Source organism: Nelusetta ayraudi, unplaced genomic scaffold, assembly GCF_046127955.1.
Source record: "Nelusetta ayraudi isolate G7.1 ecotype Tasmania unplaced genomic scaffold, CSIRO-AGI_Nayr_v1 ptg000003l, whole genome shotgun sequence".
In the NCBI taxonomy this organism is placed as follows: Eukaryota; Metazoa; Chordata; class Actinopteri; order Tetraodontiformes; family Monacanthidae; genus Nelusetta; species Nelusetta ayraudi.
In genome coordinates this window covers 982,501-1,001,198 of record NW_027466053.1, presented here as the reverse complement: position 1 = coordinate 1,001,198, position 18,698 = coordinate 982,501, and the positions used below count along the sequence as shown (strand labels likewise).

General features: G+C 48.5%; 1 protein-coding gene across 3 annotated transcripts in view; it reads left to right on the top strand.

Annotated features, from left to right (window-relative positions):
- creb5b (cAMP responsive element binding protein 5b) overlaps nt 1-18,698 on the top strand; it is a 49,338-nt gene that overhangs the window by 13,748 nt on the left and 16,892 nt on the right. For all 3 annotated transcript variants that reach the window (XM_076027360.1, XM_076027367.1, XM_076027376.1), the window contains exons 6-7: nt 10,723-10,849; nt 13,346-13,456. In XM_076027360.1, coding sequence (XP_075883475.1) covers nt 10,723-10,849; nt 13,346-13,456 — 238 coding nt within the window. The remainder of the gene's footprint in view (nt 1-10,722; nt 10,850-13,345; nt 13,457-18,698) is intronic.

Sequence of the window (18,698 nt, the reverse complement as noted above, 5' to 3'; positions counted from 1 at the left end):
GTACTGTTGAGAAGACGCGGAACCACCTGAGGCTCGTTGATGTTGGACTGTTTCCTCCAACCACCTCCAAGGCTTCTCCTGGTACCTGTGTGTGAGTGTGTTGAGTGTGTGTGTGTGTGTGCGCGCCTGTGTGTGTCGATTGTCAACCCTCCGTGCTCTCTGAGGTAATGTCAGAGTTGTGTTACATTTGGAAAGGAGTGCTGTGCGTGGGTGTGTGTGTGTGTGTGTGTGTGTATGTGTGTGTGTGCGAGGCCGAGCGATTCATGTTTTGCTGTTCATTCAGTATTGTCCCACAGCAGAGCACGCCAAAGAGGCTCCCCTAGGACACGGTGAGGTCATTGTTGAAGCCTCCGCCGTGACTGCTTTTACAACGGTTTCCTATTTCACGCTCCAAAATAGTTCCTTTCACTGTATGGGAATGTCGGCCGCCACCGCCGCCGAGCGCCGAGCGCTGTTTTCCCCAACACCCTCACGCTGCTCCACCACAGGTGGATCACACCAGCGGAGTGCATACTACACAAACAAACACCGTCCCGCCCTGCTTGGTCAACCTAGTGCGTGAACACATTGATGTGGGCCCGGCCTGTCCCTGGGTTGAACAACTCTGCTGATCCAGAGGCAGTGTAACTGTTGAGGATGTGGATAAATCACCCTTTAAAAACATAACCTCAGATGTGAGGATATGCTGCTGTTCCTCTGTTTTTATTGGATCGAGTGAGGAGTGGCTGAGGCACTTTTGTCAGATCGTGGAAAATGTTTTTCTTGAATGAGCGGACCAAATAAAGACGGATTAATAATTCAAATAAAGATTGATTTGCTTGTGCGATTTCACGATTTCAGCTCCAAAGTGGAAGCTTCGCCTCCTGTGAACCTCAGTCCTCATAAATCACTGTCACAATTAGCACCATACATTTCCCCCGCGCTGAACTCGCCGCCGTCCGTCCCCTTCAAATTTGTCTCAGGGCTTATCCTTCTCTGTCACGGTGAACCCGACCCGTGGCAAACTGGCCGGAGTCGTCGGATACGCCTGCGCCGCGTCAAGGTTGTCTTGTGTTGGCTTGAGGACCTAGTGAATATTGGATGGGAGGCCCATCCGCTAAGCCTGACTGACAGCCCGTCGGGCTCTTTGTGGCGGACGAGGTTGGAATTTCATCCACTTTGGAGGGAGCGCAATCACTGCCAGTAACAGAGACTGCTGCCGCTGCTTCACCCCAGTTTACCTGTCGCCAAGACCTCCTCACCTTACTGCGCTTCAGATAGACTGCTGTCCTTCACCGGTTCATTACCGTAGATGTACTGCTGATGGTAAAGATGAGAACGGTAGCTAGTACAAGTAGCCACCTGGGATTGACTTTGAGTGTGGGAATTATCCAAGATACAGTCCAAGAACCCTGTTACTAGTGGTGTGCAATAGTGCACGATTTGGTTTCGATCTGATACCAAATAAATATAGGGCCAGTATCACCAATACCAATGCGATACCAATACTTTTTTTTAATTAGGGTGGATGTATCATCCGCATGGATTCTTCATTAGTTAAAACCTAAGACAGTATTTGGGCATTCTTGGTAAGTAGAAAATACTTGTCCACGCCACAAAATATCTTTGACACCCTTAGAGCAGAGGTCTTCATTAAGAGCTGCTTGTTTCCAATTTCCAATTTCCATTCCACTTTTTTCTACGTAGAACTATTGTCCCAGTCATTTCATGATATCTGGTACAAAAAGATTCCAGCTTAATGAGCATCATTGGTATCTAAGTGATCCATATTTGGCTCCTGACTGCCCGTAGCTGTGGAGTAGGATGGGCAGAAGTGGAAATGTTCACATCAGCAGGGAAAATGTGTTGAGGAAACCCCGACATGGAGAAGCTGCACTTCCACAGGAAGCCGACCAAAGGCTCCGTTCATGGGGGTCTCTCCACAGGAACTTCCTACCCACTGAACAAACCGGACACATTACAGACTACTGGAGGGCAGATCAGTGGTTCCCTTTTGACACACGTCTTCCTATTGTCCCGCTTCGGCCGCTCGCTGTCTTCAGCGCCCTGCTAGCGTAAGCGATTTTTTAAAATCATTGTTAATAATAAATTCTCCACTACACAAATGTTTACGCTCTGTCGTAATAACCAGCGCAGGGACACTTAAGGAGGCGATATCCTTGTCATGAACGGGAACGTTTGTTCCATCATCGGAGGTCTGTAACGATTTTTACCTTGGCACACGCCGCTCGGCTCTGTGGCGACTAAGAGGAGGATAAATCGCCAAACAAAATCAGTTTAATCTCACGCCCATCTGCTTCCTTTGCTCTCGGCCCCGACGAACGCACGGCTTGAGCGTCCAATGAATTAGGATAACAAGTCATTTTCATTGCTCCGCAATGTTTACTAAAGAGCTTTGAGGCTTGGAATCAATTAGGATTGGCTTTCCCCAAGTCCATTTACTTTAGGGCTGAGCTGGGCCTGCAGCTGTGAAACCTGAGGACCTCGCCGCCTCTCTCTTCTCCTCTCGCTCCCCTTCCACTGCGAGTCCCTGAACGAGGTCGTTGGGGGATGTGAACTGACACAAACCAGTGTTAAAACCAGGCGTAAGGAATGGCCAGCAGATCTCGATGTCACGGCTATCATTATCACACAAAAGGGAAGGCGACGTCCAACGGGTTTTCAATGCTTTTCTTTTTGTCGTTTTAATTAAAAGCATGCGGTTCTGAGTTATGTCAGAGTTAAACGCGGCGGGCGTAACTAGCCGACACTTTAAGATGCAACTTTTCTGCGGAGACCTTAACCTTTTTCACTCGTAAGTGGAGTCATGCGGCATGGGTGTGGGCACCAGGCATTAAAAATGACATTCTTCTGTTTTGGCTCAGTCAAAGAATTCTATCCAATTGTTTCCATTACATAGCGCAATCGAGCTGAATGCAGCTGGGCAAAAGTAAGGAGGGGAATACGGCGCAGATGTTGTTAAATATCTGATCAGCAATTCGTTATGATGTGGTATTTAATAAACACTTAAAGTTTTTGCTCCGTACGAAAACAGATGTGCTGAATTAAAGAATGATCTCCTCCTAATGGTTGAAACGTGTCAGGCAGTCGCGTCTCAGTGTGTCAACGTCGGAAGAGGTTGATTTTGATTCTGAGAATCATTTGTGGTGTGGCATCGTGCACGGCGCGAGTCGCTTGCCTAAAGGCCACGGTGACAGACGATGTGCCATGTGCAAATGCTGCACTCGCAGACACGATTGCAAAAGCACAAACATGTAAACCAAGGAAGAAAATGCAAAAGAAGAAGTGCTGCAAATGCCAGTAATGCACTAAAGGCAAAAACCACTGCAAGGCCTGAGTGCTGTGAGGCCCAGGTCCCTCTTGAATGACACGAGCACAATGCTTGGAGGAAAGTTTGACACACTTTTGGAGAGGAGGGATGAAAAGTCGTTCCTCTGTTGCATCTGTTTCACACGTCTGTGATGTTGGTATTTGCATCGTCTCGGTGTTTGCAGCCACATTTACCACTGCTGGCCGCAGTGACAGTGTGCCTCGCTGCTGCCGCTGCGCCAGCATCGGGACCCAGCGTGCAGCTCTCGAGCTGGCTTGTCACGTCAGAGTGCGAGGCGCTGCAGGAAGTCATTCTGCGGTTTTGTTTTCCAAGCCGCTATAAATGCACAATATTTTCACACCTCGAAGACACTAGCCACTTGTCCTCCTTGTCATCAGGGGAAGGGAAGTCGCACATATAGCTGCTGGCCTGCACACCCTGTCAAAAAGCAGTTTCTCAACAGACAGGTTGAGGGTTGACACATTTGCAGTGTGAATCTGACCATTTTTTCTCATAGAGATTTAGTGATATGACTATTTATAATTAGGGCCACAGAGACAAGATAAAAGATCTTGTGAGATTGTCCATACACGCACATTTTTTTAGTTTTAATGGCTCCGGGCATAACCACGTGTTTTGTTTTTTATTTAGATTTTAATTGTTGTTCCTCCAACCTAGAGGTTTTTTTCTTATTTAAAACTAACATGCAGTAACAGAACAAAAAAAATCTGTCACGAAATGTATTTTTTACAGACAAATCTCTGTATTTATGAACACAAGAGCCATAAAAAAGTGACAAATGGCTGCTGCTGCTCTGAGTAGAGACAATTTCTCAGTCTAGTCTGCAGCTTCTGGTTTTTATTGCTCTGAACCTTTTGCCTGGCGGCAGAGGTTTGAACGAGCTTTATCGTGATATCAAAATAAAAAGAATAAACTGATAAATAAATAAGAAATAAGGGATGTAATATATCCGACTGTGCACCTTTCCACTGTCCTGTGGCTGCAGCTTGCTGGTTTTGTGGTTGGTCAGAGCCTTTCGGTGTTGCCTCCATCTAACTGCACTTTGACCCGTGCATCCTGGTATAGGCCTCACTCTGCTGTTAGATCACCTAACTGATGTTGCGGCTCTGTAAGATTTGACGCTTTGATTGGGGCGCTTTGCTTTCCTCGCCTATTTAGACCACAAAACACTTTTTTCAACCCAAATCTGCAGGTGACAAAGCAGCTTTGAAGGTTTCAACACCCGGCATCAGGCAGTCTCGCACACCTTTTGTGCGGACTTGCCGGTTTGTTCCGCGGACAAACTCGACCTGGCAAACCTCTCCATTTAAGCAGGACTTCCTTTTGTTTATGTTTATGATTGGAGCACATTCAGAGCGCACTGATAAGAGGGGCAAGTCAGGCCTGAGTGCGGGAGCCTGGAAACCTCTGCAAAATAAAAAATTGCCCTCAAGCTCCGAAATGATAAATGCCCCCCGCTGCAGGGGGAAATATGCTGCTCTGCTAAACCAACATACTGATGCTGATGCTCATGAAGCAGTCAGTGGTGCAGAGGGGGAAAGGGAAACGGCGACGGGACAAGCCAGGCATGCAAGCGAAATGTTTTACAAAAATAAGGAAGGGGAGAAAATGAAAGAAGGAGAACGCAGGATGTACATCTGACCTGAATTAAGATGAGCTCATTGTGTACCGCAGTGGGTTTAATAGTGCGTTTGTAGAGAAACGCCCAGTCTCTGTTCCTTCTCATTCCAGCGGGCCTGTGTCATCACTGCCCCGGGGCCACCACACATGCAGGCTCCTGCACACAAGCAACTCGCACACAGGGACATGCCTCGCAGCTCTGGAGGGGATGGGAGTGGGAGTGGGGGGGCAGAAAGTGTGGAAGAGGGGGCTCGGAGGTGCACGGAGGAGAGGAAGAAAGGGATCAGAGGCGGTTGCAGGGGAGGAAGAGGGGTTAGGAGGAAGGTGGACGGGAGGAAATGAAGGATAAGGAGGAGGAGGAGGTGAAGGAGGTGGGCGGGGGCCGGGGGCGGGGGGTGGGGGGGTGAATGCATGCGTGCCCCCCTCGCCCCCTGCAGGTTGGTTGGAGGACGAGGGCGGGAAACGTGTCTGCACAGGGGAGGGAGAGGATCGATCATGTTGTGCGATCGCAGGAATTTCAGGAGTTGCAGGCGAGCGGAGCAGCTGAGGAAGGAATGAGGGACGACACTGGAGACACTGGACAGGTGCCAGCAGCTTTGGATGGGACGGGACGAGGGAATGTGATGAGTAAAGTCGTGGTGTTGACGGACAGGTGGGATGTGAGCGGGAGAGAGGCGGATGAGTGAGGCGGTGGGAGGCGATTCTCCGGTTCTCCGTTTCTCCGATGTTTGTTGCGATTCGCCGAACTCGCCAACCCTCCGACGGTGGATGGCCTCGCCCCGGGCTCGTGGCACCCCCGACTGCGAGGACGCCTCGTCCCAGCACCCCCTCCACCCTCCACCCCTCCAGCCCTCCATTGGCCACGCTAATAAAAGTCAGCCATGTGTCGCAACCCATTAAGGCTGATTTATTTGATCAGATTCGTATTATTTCCTCAGTCCAAAACCCCATGGCACTCTCCTCCCACCCGTGATTAAAGGCAGTAAATCAGGGGGTGTGGGGGGGAAGAGGTCCTGCGCAGTGTTTACTCAGAGAGTCAGGCAGCTGCAAGCTGTTTGAGGCCCTTGTTTCTCCCTCTGTTTACCGCCGTTCCCATGGCGACTGCACCACCGTCTCCCGAGCGTCTGGAACTCGGCCCCGGGGTGTTTTGGTTACGTTCGAGAAGTTTTTCACTGCGTCTGCCCAGAGCTTGCGGTGACTTCACCCCGGCGAGGCCAGGCCAGGCCGGGCCAAGCCGGGCCAGGCCAGGCCAGGTCGGGCGGGGTGCGCGGCAGCGTTGGGAGGCAGAGGGAGAGAGGGTTGAGAGTGCAGAGGAGAGAGGAGAGAGGAGAGAGGAGAGGGGCGGGACCGAAAATCTCGGGGTGGGCAGGCACTGGGTGGGGGGAGGGCGGAAAGCCAAGAGCATTACATCATTACTGGAGCGGAGTCAGGAAGGGAAGGATATGAGTCAGTGGACTAACTGCACTGCTCTCCCTCTCCCTCCCTCTCTCCCTCTCTCTCTCTCTCTCTCTCTCCTTCTCTCTCGCTCCTGTTGGCTGTCAGCCAAACCCCCTGTGTTAAAGTCCCCAGTACTTGAGCTGGAGTTTGGATCTGTGGGGATTGGGACAGAGAGGTTAGTGTGTGTGTGTGTGTGCAGCCTGCAGGATTTGCTAGTTAGAGTCCAGAGGAGCTCGGGGGGGCTGAGCACAGCGAGGGTCAGTCCAACAAGAGAGTTTTTTAGTGGATTAAAGTGAACAATGATCCATTGTCAGCTCGGCTTCGCTTAAAGAGGAACGAGCAGCAAAAAAAGGAGGAAACAACCAGACTGAGAGTGAGTGAGTGAGTGAGTGAGTGAGTGAGTGAGGGAGGGAGGGGAGATAAGAAGCAGAAACGATGGACTCTGCAAAGATGAAGGTGGAGGTTTCAAAGTGCCGTGGTCATGGGTTGGTGTTGTCGTCGGTGGTGGTGGTGGTGGGGGTTCTATGGGCGGAGACTGTGGAGGAGAGTCGGGCACTGGAGTGCAGGAGTCAGTAATGTGAGAGCGGCGGGTCAGTGGGGACTGTGGAGTGTCTACCTGCTCTCCCCCAGGGCCCTCAGCCCAGTCAGGCTATTATCAATCCCCTCCGTGGAGCCACAGCCTGTCATTATACATACATACACATACACATACACACACACACACACACACACACACACACACACACACACACACGCACACATGCGTTCTCGCACTGCTTTCGTGAGCATGCACACACTGGCACATGCACTCTGCTCACAAAGGAAAGCTCATGAGTGGTGTAATCCTCCAGACAGCCCCAGGCCTAATGTATTCCCAGCAAACAGATGTAAAGGAAACTGAGCGCTCAGCTTGTTATCTGTGCTTTTTTTTTTTTTTTTTTTTTGCATATGTACACACTTCAAAATCTTTTTGATTCTGCCGGAATTCTGCTGAATCTGTCGCTGATCGATGGAGGTATGAAGCATATCAGAATGTTGTGATGTTGGGTTTTTTTTTTTTTTTTTTGCTCGTTTTGGTCAAGCTCAAACTGGATAATGACTGGGAGTAGAATAACAACTTCAACAGAATAAACCATATCACAGTGCAATTACTGCATATAAAATATTGCATGTGTGATTTATCAGAATTAATGTTCTGCTGCAACAAAACAGCAATGATTAGCATCTTTGGGTGGAGCAAAAATTAAAGGACCCCTGCCCCCTCCCTACACCCCTTTTGTGACATCTTAAAGGGGAGTAATACCTCAGCGACATCTCTCCAGGTGAGGACTAATGGTCAATTCTGCCTCATAGCTGCTGTGTTTTTATTTTTGTGGGCCAGCACCATTTTTACAGGCTGTAAACAGAGGGCTAAATATACTTGGTTTATTTTTTTTTTGGGGGGGGGGGATGAATCATCCTTATTGGAGCTCAGAGTGAAAAATAAACATGTGAAAATGGGTCTAAATATTGGACCGTCAACAAGCAGGCCATAAAGTGGCAACAGCAAATATAAGTGAAATGGAGAGTTAAACTGGAGGCTCGAGTCCAGTCAGTCCAGTCCAGTCCAGTCCAGTCTAGTCTAGTCTAGTCTAGTCAGTCAGTCCAGTACAGTCCACTCAGTCCAGTCCAGTCCAGTCCAGTGGTTGAAGCGGCATCAGAGAGTTCAGCCCTTCTGTCACTCAGCAGCAGCGTCGCAGCCAGGCTGCATTCACCCACTCTTGTTTTTGCACCCACGGGAAGGGGCGGGTTGTGTTTGATGAGCGTGTTTTGGTGGCAGGCATGGAGCTGCCCCCTCCCCCACCCACTTATCCCCCCCCCCACCACCACCACCACTACCCCCGCTGCAGGTGAGTGCCGCTGTGTGACGGACAAGCGTGGCGGCACGAGCTGCCTCGGCTTCAAAGGAGCCTTTCTTGTCTGGACAGCAAGTTTACTTTGTATGTGTGTGTGTGTGTGTGTGTGTGTGTGTGTGTGTGTGTGAGACCAGGTGTGGAAGAGTGACCTCCTGACCTCTGACCAGTTGGCTGAGGGTCACTCAGGGTCACCGTGGTCTTATCTCCGTTGAACGCAGACATGAAGGAAGTCAGATTTGATCTCATTGGACATTCCTGATACAGATTAGAGCCTTTAGAGAATATTTCATTGATTATTGTTGACTTCATGTCTGGCTCAGAATGAATTTCAAGTCGTTACCAACGGTCGTCCCAGCATCGCCGCGGTCGCCATGGAAATATTGCCGCTCAACATTGAGGGCAATAATAACCAGTGTACAATGTTTCTGTGATGGTTTTTTACCTTTAATGATTAAATATGAAGTTTATTCCTTAGAAAAATAACCTGGCATAAGTTTCGGTAGTTACGTAAAATGCTTTAGAAGGTTTGGAAGAGAGCTTATGAATCTCAACTGAAAAAAAAAATAAATCCCAAACAAAACAATCCTCACATGAGGCAATCATCATACTGCAAAAAAAAAAAAAAAAAAACGCCCAGCAAAACACTGTTTATCCACAAAAACCAGCAGCGTGTCACCGCCGCTGCCTCGTGACTGTTATTTCATCCACTTGGATGTGGACTGAAAGTGTGTGTGTGTGTGTGTGTGTGTGTGAGGCCAGGGGGGTGGGGGTCGGGATGAGGGAGGGGGGCGTTGCTGTGTTGATGTAGCGCACGGCCGCACACTGCATACCTCATTGTACTTTCATGACTGACTCTCCCCATGTGGAAATGTTTGGATTCAGCCGTGTTGCTCACATGTCATGTCGCCGCTGTTAAATGTGTGTGATTGTGATGAATTGAGATGTTGGGAGGGAGTGACACACGGTCTGGAGGCTAATGGCGCTGTGGCCTGCGCATGTGTGTGTGTGTGTGTGTGTGTGTGTAGCAATCTTGAATGTCTGGAGCATAAATGCACATATTTAGCTCTGGAAAAATACAGGTATTTATTCAGGTGGGGGGCTATTTGCCATTTGGGGCGTGGGGTGGGGGGGTGGTGTTGGCAGGGTTGGGGGAGTTGAGGGAGGGAAGGAGGGGGGACACCCCCCCTCTCCCACCGATCAGCGAGCAGTTGAGTCTGTTAACCTGTTCAACATGGTCTGGTTGCTACGTTGGGTCTAAACCTTCTCAAAATGAACCTTAATGAACTTTATTTGTATATTTTTTTCCTTCCTTTTTGTTTCTCCTCCTCTCACTTGCTCGTGGTTGCATGAAGTGACGTCACTGCAGGCACACACAGCGGGCCGGCTGCTCTGGACGGCCGCAGCCTGGAGGCCTCCGACTGTGACACAAGTCAACGTTTCGCCAAAACCGTCGTCTGTTTGTGTTTTGTTTTGCTCTGGGTTTTTTTCTTCTTGATGTGGCCTGCTAGTCTCGAAGCACTTTTTGTGGTCAGAGCGGCGTGGGGGGTTGAGATTAGCCCAACTCCACCTCCACCACCACCACCATCGTGCACGCCGTCCACCTCTGCTGCACTTCTTCTTTTTTTCCTTCTCGACACGGCTGCTGTCACGGCTTCTCATGTGGTCGTCGCCACTCGCCACCAATGTTTATTCATTCGTTGCTCGTTTAAAAGCGCGACCGCAAACTCCCAGCATGCCCCGGGGCCTGCGGCGCTGCTGTGCGGCCTTTTTCGTCGCCGAGGGGACGAGTGGGGGATTTGAACAAAATGAAAGAAGTGTGAGAGAACCTTCGGCCTGCACGGTAAATGAATCAGTGAAGCTGTTTTAGTCAGTGACCTCACGTCGGTGAGGCGCAGCGGCTCCTTGTCTGATCGTCGCTCCTCCACCTCCACAATGCACTGTTGCAGTGTAAAATGCGACGGCTGCCTTCAGCGTCACGTTCCGAGGGTGGATGTTTCCTATTCGGGGTTATTTTAATTCTGGTTTTGTTCTTTTTTGTGTGTCCTCATATTTTCCTGCCTCGTTTGTCTTTTTATTTCTGCACTCTTACATCCATGTTCTTCAAATCCGAACATCCATTTGTCCAGCTTTTGCACCATGATTAAGTTTAATTCACTAATTCCCAAATCTGAGACCCATTGGAACAAAAAAAACCTTAAAGAACATTAGTGTGAACGGGATACCTCCAGATTTGTGAATGAGCCCTGGGGCTCCGCAGTGTTTCCATGAGCTCGACCACGTTCCTAAACATTCTAAACCGCTACGTGAATGATTTTGTCAGCGCGTGCATGTGTGGAAGTCGGTTTTCGACGCTCTGGCCGCGTGTCGAGCGGTGACGTTCTGTTCATTATTCCGTGCTGATGCCCTCTTGGCTTTGTCTCCCCCCCTCCCCCACCGCAGGCCCGTCCCCGGCTCTCTGTCCTCGCTGCTGCACCTACGGAACAGACAGCGACAGCCTCTGCCAGCCTCCATGCCTGGAACCCTGCCAGATCCCACCATGCCCGGCTCCTCCGCCGTGCTCATGCCTGTGAGTGCAACAAACACTCTCTCTCTCTCTCTCTCTCTCTATCACTCCCTCTCTCTCTCTCGCACACACTAACACACACACACGCACACACACACACACACACACACACACACACACACACACACACACACACACACTCTGGGCTTAAGTCACTCACACGTGGAGTTCGGGGCAAAACAGAGCCTCTGCTCAGTTTGCACTTCCTGCCTGTGCCCAGTCGCTGCTGTTAAAACAGGTCGTCGCTGCTTAAAGGTCCAGTCTGTAAAATCTGGCTTGATTTATGATTTTTATATTGGTTAAAGCTAAACGCACTGCCCGTTAATACATTATTAAAAGTCTATACTACCAGTCAAAAGCTTGAACATCAAATATATGAGCAAGATATATGTAATTATGCAGCAAAGAAAAACACGTGAAATATATCTAAACATGCTTTTTATGAAAGGCTATTCAGAGTGGCTATATGGAAGAATTTAAACAATGAAACGTGTTTGAGTTATTTGACACTTTGATTGTTTCCTACAGAATTCCATGTGTGTTCATACGTAGTTTTGATGCCCTCAGCGAGAAACTGCTATAGTCATGAGAATGAAAGAAAAGACATTAAATTCATAGAGTGAGTCCACTTTGGACTGGTAGTGTATATTCACAGTAAAATAAAAGTAGTTTGCTACCTACCAATGGAATGGTTCTCCTTCGTATAAGAATATACATGGAGCAATAAGGGTCTTGCTCCTAGTTAGGTGACATCTTGCGGCGCCATTTTTTAAGGCGGCCCGCCTGACGGGGCCCCAGATTCGAAACGCGCTGTCAGGCGGCTTTCCTTAAATACTGGGCTTCCTTGAAAATGTTACACACTGGACCTTTAAGGAGGGGGAAGCCCTCGCAGTTCTGGGTAAATGTCAAGACTGCAGCGAAAGAATTTAGAGGGGCCTGATACAACGACACAGAGAATGATAATAACGCGTAGAAAGCATTCTATTGATAGGACACGTGTTCTCATTGTAACATTAGACAGCGCGTGTTTTGATATTGGAAAGAAGCGAGGGGGGAAAAAAAAAAAGCCTCCCAGGTTTATTAAATTAAGAGCCGTGCGATCTTAGGGGAAGATTGACGGTTCAGGAAAGGGGTGCAGGTTTGGGTGATATTTTTACACAAAACACACTTAGTGCAATTAAGGCTGTGTGTCAGGTTCTAGCGCTGGGTCTCTGCGGACGAGGAGGGGCTTTAGGTGGAAGGAAGGGAGGACGGGGGGGGGTTGCTCCCCGGCGGGAGTTCAGCAGCTGGAGGGCCACCGAAGCTCACACTTCAGCGTGCAGATGTTTCTCTCACTGCACATAACTTTGTTTGCAGTCGAGGAAGGCCTCTCTCAGGCACTCTAATAAATAAGAACTACACCAGTGGTTAATGCAAGACTTTCTGAGTGAAAGAGAAGAAAAGAGGAAAGAGGGAAGAAAATATAAAGGACATAATAACAGAACTAACTCTGTTGGACGTCCTATTTTTTCGCATTTTTTTTTTTTTTTTTTTTAGTTTTCTCACATTAGACACTGAGCCACATTGGATGATTGGCGATGACCTTTGACACGGGAAGTGCGGCACTGGGAAGTCATCTCTTTCACCTTGTGAGCAAGTTATGAGCCGGCAAGGAGGGGATTTTAACACGCGGGGACCGACTGACACCCACCACTCTGTTATCAGAAACACACACTCACTCACACACACTCACACACACCCCTGGTGCACAGACTTCCTGTGTTAAGTCCCTCTGTGCTGGCTTCCTGTTTTGGGTCAGCTATAGTTATCATCACAGAGTCGTGCACGGGGGAGTCTGTCGTGTGAAATCAGTCTCTTTCCTTCTACCATCCCGTCCTCACTGGTGCAGTGAGCGAAGCCTTCAAAGAAGCTTTGAAATATGGAAGCTTTTTTCAAACAACAATAAATGTCCAGCACGACTTCGATATTCTATCTGCACCAAAGGGATTGTGTTCAATTTCATCTTTCTTGTGAAAGACAATGAAGTTCCAGTCTCATCCAATCCACCTCATTAGTTTGCTGAACTTTTCAGGAGGTAATTGCTGAAGCGTACAGTTTTGGCAATCAGCTCTTTGTGATGTCACAGAGGGCACTGATACCTCTTCCACATTAGTGAAAACACCATCAAACAGGTGTTTTTTCCAACTTTCCAAACAAGTCCAAGACCAAATGTACCAGAATCAGAAAAAAAAAACATTATTTCCAAGTACGATTTTACACATACAAGGAATTTGTTTAGGTGATGTTGATGCACGACAAATCAAAAAATTAAACTATTAAAAAGTAAAAAAAATAAAATAAAAAACAATATAAAAATATGCACACTGTCAGTTGGAAACGCATAAGCAGCTTTTTGGAGCTCTCTTCATGGTGCAAGGCTGCTCTGTTGGGCTCCAGGATGAAGAGTAAAATATTCAAGAGTTTTGACGTGAGGATATCTGTTCCACTGTGGTTCCTCAGATGGAGAGGCAAATGTCCATGAGCTCCAACATGATGGGCATGCAAGGACCCACCCACAGCAGCTCCTGCTCCTCTACTCACATACCCTCCATGCACTCCGAAGCCAAGCTGGTGAGTAGCCACGGCGAGCACTTTATGCATGTACGCACAAACACGAGCTTGTGCACGCCAGAGAACGCCGGTGCACGCTGGTGCACGCTGGTGCACGCTCCCGCCGCCTTCAACGTGTTGCAACCCCCTCTTTTTTTTTTCCACTGGGCCGTGCCAGCAAGGCTGCGCTCTTTAGGTCTATGTGGATTTCATCATTTGGTGTGTAATCAAAGCTGTGTCTGAACCTGCCAGTGGTGCACTGGAGACTCTGGCTGGAATAAAAGGGCCCTTTATGTGGTTGAAGGGCTGGGGCTGCCCAGCCACTGCCTGATGTATATCTTAATGTACAGAACATGCTCTGTGGGTCCCTGCAACTTGTTAGCACTAGTTTAACACGGCGGGGGAAAAAATGGGATGACTTCATCGCTCACAAAGCTGGCAGTGAGTGCGGCGGGAATGGGTGGGGGGGTTGGAGGGTGAGGGGGTAGCTGAGGGAGGCAGTCGTGAGGCAGCTTTTTGCGAGTTTGATTTTAAAAGCATAGAAGGTTAACGAGCGAGATGGAAGGAAACCTTCCAATCGGTCCCATCGGGGCCCGCTTCGTCGTGTCAAACATGTGAAGGCTCACAATGGAGGCGACACCGTCCCCGGTGTTGCTTTCCATCATAAATCTCCAAATGACAGCGGCTCCATACGAATAAAAGCCAGTGAGCGAGTGAGCGTCATGACTTGGATTGAAGGGAAAGAGAGCGTTGGCTCCCCTTTGTGTTTGGAAAGGCTGTGCGATAGCTGAGCCGGCTGGAGGGAAACATCTTGTGAGCAGGGAGAGTGAGAAAGAGAGAGAGTGAGGGAGAGAGGGAGAGAGAGAGAGAGAGAGAGGAGGTAGCAGAGGTCATTAGAAGAGTTATTGCTCTGATAGAGGAGAGCGGGAGCATTCCCAGGGCATTTAATTCTCCCTCTTCCTCCTGCTTTCTCAAGATTGATCGTCTTTGTAGTCTTTTGAATCTGCTCAACTGTTCCTATGGTAACACGCTCTGGGGTAACACAATATTAGTGTATTAGCCTTATCTCTCCTCTGGCCTTCATCCAGACACATCTTACTCTTTTTTTCCCGCCTCCTATCTATGTAATTGAATTGTAAATGCTCTGTTGGGCCTCCCATAAACATATGCACTCACTAAGTGGCTGCAGGACTCCCTCCCCTCCCCCCTCCGCCACACACACACACACACACCCTTTACGTGCAACCTTCTCGTTAGCTGGCCGTTCGGGCGCGAGGCGACCAAGTGTGGATCAATTGAGATTTTAATCCCCCCGACGTCTGAACGCGACTGATGGAATTCGCCGATTGCGAACAGAAAGTGAGAGTCTAATTGTGTTATCGGGGGTGCGATCTCCAGCGAGGGTTTCATAAGCACAGACCGGGGGTCTCTAATGTCCGTAATATCCTCGCCAGGGCCAGGTCGATAAATACGGCCTCGCTATCGGGTAACTGGGCCATGATCAGGCCCATGTGTCCCCTGCGACGTTCTCAATTCGGCTCTAATCGCATTACCCCCTCGGCCATGTTGACTTTCCGCCAATGGGAAATCTCGGCGCTGTAATCCCACACCCCTCGAGGCCCGGCCCTGGATGCGCTCCTTCTGCCTCGAAAGCTCGCGTCGGAGGCTCGGAAGGGCTTTGATGGACGTGGAGGAACCGGAGAGGTGCTCATTGACTGTCCTGAGAAAACAGACAGCGAGCGGGAAGCGGAGGAACTCGTGGCGGGTCACAATGGAGGACGAGCGCTCGCCCCGCTTCTTTCTCTTCTTTTTCTTCCACACCCCCTTTTTCTCTGCCAGTACACACATGTGCGGCCGTACGTGTGCCTGGTGGTAACTGGAGGCCCCACCAGCAGGATTTAACCCTCCCCCTGCCAGAGAGTGAGTGCCCGGAGCCGGGGCTAATGAAGGCTAATTGATTTTGCGGTGGGCCAGAGGAGCAGGGAGGCCTGTCTCTGGTGTAAATAGTTAATGAGCCGGAGGACTGCTGTGGCCCCGTGGGGACCCATATCTCACTCTGAGCGCTCTGTTTGTGCTCTCTCAGCCAAAGACGCTATCTGCATCAGTGCCCATCTTTGTTCTCCTGCCCCAAATCTCACTCTGATTTTCTCCTTAAAGGTCCAGTGTGTCAAAGCCCGGTATTTAAGGAAGCCTGTCTGACAGCACTGTCAGATGGGCTTCCTTCAAAATCCCCACTTCTGCTACTATCACATTTACAATCAATCATGGTGTTACCACTTTGTGTATAATACAGACACCAATCTGAACCATAATTAAAGGTTACGTGGGTAATATTTGGAGATTTTGAAGAGGAAACGGCGACATCAAGTGGTTACATTTTAGATTGTTGTGTCTTTCACTCTCCCTCTCCCTCCCCCTCCTGATCTTGCCAGTGAACTACGGTGGCCTGTGCACCCAAATCTGGGTGCCTCGACCACCTTCTTCTTCCTTGGTTTATTTAAAGATGCGAGCATTCACGCTAATTACTAAACATGCTGTCAGACAGCTGGATTGTCCACACCAGGCTTCCTTAGACATATGGTGCAAGATGGCAGCTAACTGGGAACAAGACCTTTGCTTTATATTCTTATATGTATATATATATATATATATATATATATATATATATATATATATATATATATATATATATATATATATATATATATACATACATATATATATATATATATATATATATATATATATATATATATATATATATACATATGTATATATATATATATATATATATATATACAGTAAGAACCGTTCTAAGGGTAGGAAGACTTTATTCATTTGATTGTACTGCAACTATACACTTTTATTAATATATTAATGGTCAGTATGTTAAGCTTGTAAAATTCTAAAAATCATAAATCAACCCACATTTTACACACTGGTGGTTTAAGTGGAGCACCAAAGTACGCCTTCTGTAGTCCCTTAATAGCTTGTTGTCCTCGAGCGGAGCATTATTTATGTATTTATTTATTTATTTATTAATGTATTTTAGTTTTTTTATGAGTGTTTTTGTTCTGGTGAAGGAGCGGTGGCGCTGGCCGTGCCGGGTGTGGTTGCGCTGAGCTCTGTTGTGGTCTGGGGAGAGTAGAATGGTACGTGTTGTGCGCTGGAGGTTGTGGGATAGTTGACCCTCGCAGCGTAGAGGAAACGCTGCCGAGAGGAGGCCAAGTTCCACAGCACGCCGGCCAAAGCATTACATCAACACTCGGAGCAGGCTCTCCACTGGGCCTCACGAACACACACACACACGCACACACGCACACACACACACACACACACACACACACACACACACACACAGCTCCAACTCTGTGTCATCCTCCTCGCGTGGTCTCAGTTAGCCGGGCGGCCGCACATGGGAGGTTGAGGAGCAGCAAAGAGACTGTGTGTCACAACATACATGTTACTCTTATGGCGGTTTGCAGCCGGTGACACGTCTGATTAATAATCACAACATTTCCTCCTGAAAAAAGCACATTGAAATCGTTCTAGCCGTAAATGAAAAAAAAACAAAACAGGCTCCATAGTAACCAAACAGACGCCGTGCGAGGCTCGAAGAAATCACCGCACAGACACGTTTGACAGTAAAAGTTACACACACACACACACACACAAACACACAAGCTATTGTACAAAGAGAGCTGCCTGTTTTATTGTCTTGACACTAAAGTGATGTCATTGCCCAAATTTAGTCTGTTTTTTTTTTCCAGGAAGTAAAATGTCTCTCTTCCTTCGAAAGGGCCGTGAATTTGGAGAACTCTTCATAAAACAGTCAGTGCAGTCAGTGTTGTCCCCCTGAGAAAAGGCCCCCCCCCCCCCCGTGTGCTCAGATGGTTCGATACCTTTGTGCTCATGATGAAAGACATTTCACATTATCTTTTTTCCCCTCATCTGTAACAAGGGAAGCCCAAGCAAGCTCTTATCAGGCTGGTTCCCAACAACATTCGCGCTGCCAACTTTGGGACATGACTCAGCTCATGTCAGCAGCGGCCTTTTTCCCCCCTCTTTCTTTTTACAAAGAATTCCCTGTTGTGTTCATTCCTCTTTTAAAAGGAAGCTCGCTGCTTTCACACATCCACGCGAGAGAAATGTGTTTTTTATCCTCCCCAAAAATATCTTGAGCTTACGCTGTTACTAACGACAATAAATGTGTCACCAAGCATCAGATTAGATGCCGCGTGTGTGTGTGTGTGTGTGTGTGTGTGTGTGTGTGTGTGCGTGCACGTGTGTGTTTTTTCTTTCTTTAATTGGGTAAACAATACTATATGTTCCTTCACTGCAGCAGTCTTGGCCGCAGAGCTGGCACTGGTCGGCTGGATGACATAATCCCTGGCATGCTCTTAATGTACTCCTTTTTACTTGAGGAGGCAGAGGGGAGGGCAGCGCGCCTCTTAAAGGAACATTTCACAGCGCTGCGGAGAAGCCACAATCAAAGCGTTTCTGCAGCTTTTTAACACATTTCGCCACACAAGCCTCACTGTTCCCGCACGTCAGCGCCGCTACATTTGGGTTGAATAGAAACGAAATGTTACGTTGTAACGTCGGGGAGCTTCTGCAGATGTTCATTTCACAACTAAGTGGTGATTGACTGAGCGACCGTTCCAGAGTGAAGTCATTTGGTTGGCAGTTAAATCATTAGCATACGTTGTAACCCTGTTACGTGTTCTGTTGTTTTTTTTTCTTTTTGTCTTTGCTCCACCCACTGTGGTTGGGGCAGCACCTCTGCTGTGAAGACGAGCAGCTCGGGCACGAGCTCGAGCAGCGCAACTCCAGGTCTTGTGTGCGACGTCTTTTATGAATGGTGGCATTGTCGGGGTATGATGTCAGAGGAGAGGGACGGTGAGGTATGAGCACAGCTGAATCCGCCCAGCGCTCCGGCGAGCTCCGCTTGTGTGTGCAGTGCACGCTCACTGCTGAGTAGCTCTCAGTGATTTGGCAACGTCTCCCCACGTCTCCACCATCAGGAGGTTTTCTTTTTTTTTTTTTCAACCTGCGTCCGCAAAGTTAATATTTACACACATCTGTAAGGTACATATACAGTGTTAGCTGAGCAAATACTGGTGTGTGGTTGAACAAGGGCACAACACAAGATGTGCACAGCCTGTGTTTGTTCAGCCAGTGTGTTCAGTGACTCCGCTGTTATTAAAAAACAAAGCTTTGGAAGATGATAAACACGTGACGTGATCACAGTGCAAACTGAGGT